We start from the raw sequence: 6,524 nt of genomic DNA, 5'->3' as shown, positions 1-6,524 counted from the left end.
TCTCAAAGTGGGTTCCTCGTCATCGAATTTCATGATTGATGTTTTTACTGATCAAGGGGAGCCAGCATGCCTCTCTCCTATCCTTTTTTGGATAAAATGGGTGATATTTTAACCAAACTGTCATCAGACAATAATTGAAGGGTGAAAAAGTAAGAAACAGGTGTTGAGGTAGATAAAACAGTCAACTGGATAGATTTGAGGTTATCCACAAGATAAAAATAAGGTGACTACTGACCACAATCCACAGTGGAAAATTTAATCAAGATTAAAATAGCATAGCATTGCCAGGGTTTGTGCAGCACTATACCTAAACACCAATACTAGGCATAATATCCACAGCACTCCAACGTTGATCCAATACCAGTACTCTGTTGACCCTAGCCACAATTATAATTACAGTCACGTTAATAATAAACTGTAGACAGAATCTGCATATATAAAGTACGAATTAATATATATTGTAATTAGCCTAAAAATTTAAGTTATCATGATGAATGTATTATTAACGCAAATGATAATCTACCTTTTCGCTGAATGATAACTCGCAGAAGAGGCCTTGCACTGGTGACAGCTCGAACAAAATTATCATCATTGTTGATAGGTAAAAGATCACCATGCACAGGATCTGTGTAGCAGATGGTGAATGGTAAATTAGTCAGCTTGTGAAACTCTTCTATTAATCTGCAGAAATCCTCATACTTGGTCAGCTGTCTTGAGTTCAAAGAAAATCTCCTGAAATCTGCCTCAAACTAATAAAATATCAAATAAATGTATTTCAGGATAGAACTTGTAAAACAATATATTTTAGTATATAACACATGACTTTGAGTAATATAAAAGTTTGTGAAGACCACCATATATAGTGTATAAGTATAGAAATGTATTAATGTTCATGCTGTTGAATAATGTGCATGAAAACTTGTGTGGACACTTGAGTCAACAACGTGTTCTCCCAGTCTGCATGAGCTCAACAGAATTATATATCAGCAAGAGTAAAGGCCTGTACAACTGAAGCCTGGAAGAAGTTCTGTGACAAAGTATAAACAAGTACAACATTTGTTAAAGCTAGTACTCCAGCTACCACAATAGCAGCTACACAATACCAGGTTTAACTTGTACAGATAATCCATCAGGAAGTTTTGAGGTACAAGTGCAAAACAGACCACTACACAAACATATGGGCTACTTCCCTGTTTAATGAGTGTAGAAGTCTTAGCTGTTCTAGCCCTTCTGGATGGAGGCAGGTATGAAAACTGACATGTATACTTCGGGCATCTAATGCTTGAGTGTTTAGTGGGTTTAAGATGTTTATAATAAGTGGACAATATCAACTAGATATGAAATATATGGTCAGTAACCGAGTTAGTTATATTTCTCTGAAAGATGGAACTTTGCTACTAGTGGCAAATAAATGTGTGCTCATAGTTGACTACGTATTTGGGAGTTGTTTATATTTTTAATGTATTGTGAATCACATGATAATATGTTTTGAAATTTGTTCATTAAGCTTTTTGATGAGAAATAGTATGAATAAGCTGCCCTATTGGATTTATGTAAATGAAGCCACAAACCACTGATAACAAAATATGCTGAAATCATTTCCTCATGTTTAAAAAATATACTTATAAATTTTATATCACACTAAAGTGTTATTTAGAAGTGAAGGTATGATTAATCTAGGCTGAAGAGTAGACAATGGTAGCCATGTTTGGTTTATGCTATTGGGAGGTGCTTTCACCACATAGTTTCCTAGAACTCAACTTTTCTTCTGATGCATATGAGACTGGATTCACTTATTAGCAATTAGCCATGTTTTCTTAGAGAAAAGATAGTTCAGAATGTTTTCAGATAGATGGTTGTTTTTTCTGTTGGTGAATCAGATCATGACCAAGGGTTGCTATGCTCTTGCACACGAATCACAGTGGACGAAGATCATGGGCGATATGTGGATGTATGTAAACCTGGCTATACTGATGTTATGTTTTTTATTTAAAGCCATATTTGCTCATGTAAGAGTAACTTTTGCAAATCTTTTAACTGTTAAAGATAAATTATCCTGTTAGAATAAACATTTTAGGTGAAGAGTTTCTTACATTCCCAAAATTTATGTTTGTGGTCCTTATCCTACCATTCTCATCATTAAGTATTAAAAAAGGAAAAAAAAAATTAATGCATCAACACTATCAATTCTCTTAACACTCTTAAACAACTTAATCATATCCCACATTAACTCTTCCATTTTTAAAAGAAAAGTTTCAGAGATCTTAACCTGTCCTCATATGACAACCTTTCCATCTCAGGTATCATCCTAATAGCCTTCCTTTGAACTATCTCCAACTATTTACCATTCACTGTCCTTTTTAAGGTAAGGAGTCCAAGACTAAACAAAATACTCTAATTATTTAGAATCCTAGCCAGAGACCTATATAATATATTGTATCCTCTTCATATTCATATTGAATGTGTAACCTCTTCAAAAAATGTCAATATTAGTAAGAAAGGATTTCCTGATATCTTATTTGAACAACTCTTTTAATTTTCTATTTAAACTTATTAAATTTATAATGTTTTTCTTTAATTTCATCCTTTATATTCTTTATGAGCCAACCTGATTTTAAAGTTCCAGCCACCCCTTGTTTTGTTCACTTGCCTAATTTACAACAGATAATTCTTGTTGCATTCCTTCAAAATTCGCATCTTAGAAATTTGTAACCAAAATATTATTATTCCTTATTTCCATATGCAGTAAAAACATAAATCTAATTGAGCAATGATCACTTGTGCCTATATGTTCCCGAATCCACCCTGGAAGTTAATAAAACTAAAGTTATAATTTTCCTATACTAAAAATATATTTCCAATAGGTACTTACCTCCTCCCACATAAATAGCTATTCTCATTCAGTGCTGCCATCTATATACAAAAAGTTTTTCACATGCCACATGTCTTGAGCTCCAATGTACCTTACAATCAACTGGTTCAGATGTGTTTTGCATGTAAATCATCATGCGAAAACCCTACACTAATAAGAGTGCAACACACTCTCCTGGCACACGTGACTCCTTCCATTCAATTCTACCGAACTATCACTTCGAGTTTTGGCAGAAAATGAAAGCACCAGTTTTCAGTGGGAAGGAAGGGTGTGAAGTGTGAGAAGAAGTACCTATCGAATATATATTTTCAGTATAGGAAAAATTATCCGTTCCGATACGGTACATTACCTCTGCTCAAATAAATAGCTAGAATCCCACATTTAATAGGTTAGAGGGACCAGTGGGAGGGAAAAACAAAGCAGCATTCCTCGAAAGCATCTGAAGAACACCCTAAAAGAACAGATCCACACAGTAGAGGATTATATGTGGGAGACCACACCACATCTGTACCAGATATACTCTTCACCCAGCGTGGAATGACGTGTTGCAGACATGGGTGGAAAAAAGGAAGGAGCACATCCCTACAGAAGAGAACAATGGTGGGATAATGATCTGAACCACCAGATAACAAATCTTAATCCAAAAGAGTATTGGAATGTGTGTGAAATTAAAAGGATGTGCCCCTAGGTATAGAGTGGCTAAAGCATGACGGACCACACACGGCAAGTCAACTACAACCCAAAACCCAGCCACCAGGAACCATCCATGTGGGGGTAGGAAATAGAATCATACCGACAGTAAGTCAATTAAAATCCAAAACTCAGTCCCCAGGATCAGACATCCATGTGATGGTAGAAAAAATTATCATACCACCAGCAAGTCAATTACAATCCAAAACTCAGCCACTGGGAACAGACATCCACGTGGAGGTAGGAAAGAGGATCATACCAATAGCAAGTCAACTGAAATCCAAAACCCAGGCATCTGGTAGGGGTAGGAAAGAGGATCATTCCATCTTCACTTCAAGTTCATCAGACCGGAGGGAATTTCATATGAACGGGACACATGATAGCAATGCGATAAATTGTTGGACTTATCTGTGAATCTGACATCTGGATAATTGGTAAAGATTTCTCTGCAATGTAAACTATCTCACTCAATCAGCAAGTACCATCACTGTGACTCACAACACAGATGGAGGAACAAGAGTATAATTGAGTGAGAAAACAAAGACACCTATAATACATGTGTGAGGACTTGTGTTGATTAGTTCAGCTCTGAATCCAAAACCCAGCCACTGGGAACCAATATCCATTTGGGGGGTAGGATGAGGGATTCCAATTGAAGGAATGAACTGTAATTTTGACAGCTCACTCCAAATCTACCACAACCACCTCAGATAAACTTGCATAGAGATTAAGAATCTTGTCATCCTCACCAGCAGAACACCACTGTCTTCTCTCAACTGAATGGTTTTATCATTATATGTATTGTCCATCATTATGACATTCAGAAGGATGCCTCTATGATCCACCACCAAAGCAGCTTGGAATTGGAAAATGATAAGGTCTCCCATTCTCCACTGCAAGAAAAATGGGGGAGAAAATGTGTTGGAGTCTGGAGGAAGGACAACATCAGAGTGTGCAATGGGTGACCACAAAAATCTTATTTTGAAAAGCAGACAATACCTGATTTATTCAATTGAAGGCATGGCACAGATGGGCAGCTATCCCCTTGTGCTTTACCCAGGAAGTCCATGAGTATGTACACTCTGGAATAGGCATATTAATGAAGCAACTATATTGCAAAGACAAACCTGCAAGCAATGTTGTGGAACATCCCATCTTAACAGTGAGCATGTTATTGCCATGGAAATTAGAAATAAACAGTCAACATGGCCTGACAGTGTGGATATGACTATGAGAAGCATACCTGGTCAGGTACCACTCACCACAAAGCAAGATCCAGACAATAAAAAAAAAAAAAGAATAGGGAAAAGTCCCTGAAAAAAGTATATATATAAGATAACTTACTAAGACATAATCTCACCAAAGACTGAAGAATGGCAACAGATGGAAGACAAAAAACCCGAAGATGAAGACATAGTAATTGCATAGATAGTGAGATATCAATGTATGTGAGGTAGTCCACATGCCCGATTTAAGAATTTCCTGGAAGGGACAATGGAGATGAGATGTCAGGGAAAAGGTAAGGTGCCATATATGATGAGAAGACACCTGGAACAAATTACAGGAAGATGATGATAAGGAAGAATAAACCAATCAAATTAAAAACAAACCCAATAGGTCAGGATGAAAGGAGAAAGGTCACGAACTGAGGATGTCTGCCAAAGAATGAATAGGTGGGAACAAGCATCATGTAACATAACAACAAAGAGCACTGACAGGACATAGTAGCCTATCCGAATCTGACTGAGGATAAAGGTAGAAAATAGAAGGAAAGGAAATTGGTGAGAAGGAGGAATTACCCTTCGAGCCGCTGAAGTTTTGGGAAGGATAGATTGATCCAGATAAAGGAGAATATATGTGGAATGATAAAGAGTATGTGAAACATTGATGGAAAATTAATCCAACCAATGATTTTCACAAGCTAATAGGAGAAGAAAATAAGTCTTAACTCTTTCAGCATGGGCTTGATCTCTGGGACTAACCTCATAACCATTTTGTGCTTGTTATAGTTTTTAAGCTATAATTTTTTAAATTAGTAAGCGTATGTTAATGATATTTGGCAGATCATCAGTAAACATTACAATGCTTTGATACGCAAAGTATTAATTTTGTTATTAAATCTTAAGGTTTTTAAAGCGATGTTTTTCTAATGCCATAATGTTTTTTTTGCATGTTTGTTATCCAACATGCAAAGTAATTTTCATTATAAGATTAAAAATACTTCTTTGCCTCAGAAAATTTGCAAATTTCACATGCAAAATCTTTATAATATCCAGATAGTTATCAAATGTTGCTTAAGAAAAAACTTTATCTTTTCTCTATTATTTTCAGTAATGAATCTCTGTATAGGTTTGGTCGATTTGACCGATCTCGTAACCACGTTAAAAAAAAAAGGGAAACAAATACAAATTATGCCTTTTTCGTTCTAGAATGACTACAAATTATAACATGAAAACATAAAGTTTAGACTAAATAGCTTAAGTCTCATAACATTATATATTTAGCTTAGTAACTAAGCTGTATTTCAGTCTAAAAAAATATTAAATTTTGAGCAGACTAAAGACACAACCTACCTCCTTGAAATTATAGTTCAAAAGAAAGAGATGGTATCCATACACATTAAAATGGCTGAGAAAGCCACTAGGGGGACATTCTGAGCTTCTGACTGGTTATTCATGTCATATATAGAAGTAAGTGTATATAAGGGAGCATTTCCAAAAATGGAAAGAGGTGGGTGGAGTGCCACTGTGTTTGATTTATTACATGAGCAATATCATAGCAAACTTAAAAGATAAGCTATAAAATAAAGTCTAGCTATAGACTATAGTATTTTGACATCACAAACATCTAGTTTGAACCAGTACTGCAATCAACATACCACATGACACACAAAAATCAATGTTAAACTGTGTTTTTACAATATTTAAATTAAGAAATTGAGTAAGGTATAATACTAAAATTG

General features: G+C 35.5%; 1 protein-coding gene across 2 annotated transcripts in view; it reads right to left on the bottom strand.

Annotated features, from left to right (window-relative positions):
• Positions 1–6,524, bottom strand: part of LOC106460459 (partitioning defective 6 homolog beta-like) — a 38,459-nt gene that overhangs the window by 17,946 nt on the left and 13,989 nt on the right. For both annotated transcript variants that reach the window (XR_002610783.1, XM_013920153.2), the window contains exon 2: positions 524–749. Coding sequence is in view for 1 of the 2 variants with exons in the window: in XM_013920153.2 (XP_013775607.1) it covers positions 524–749 (226 nt within the window). In the remaining variant the exon portion in view is untranslated. The remainder of the gene's footprint in view (positions 1–523; positions 750–6,524) is intronic.

This window comes from Limulus polyphemus, unplaced genomic scaffold, assembly GCF_000517525.1.
Source record: "Limulus polyphemus unplaced genomic scaffold, Limulus_polyphemus-2.1.2 Scaffold774, whole genome shotgun sequence".
Taxonomy (NCBI): Eukaryota; Metazoa; Arthropoda; class Merostomata; order Xiphosura; family Limulidae; genus Limulus; species Limulus polyphemus.
This window is presented reverse-complemented; position numbering and strand designations above follow the sequence as displayed.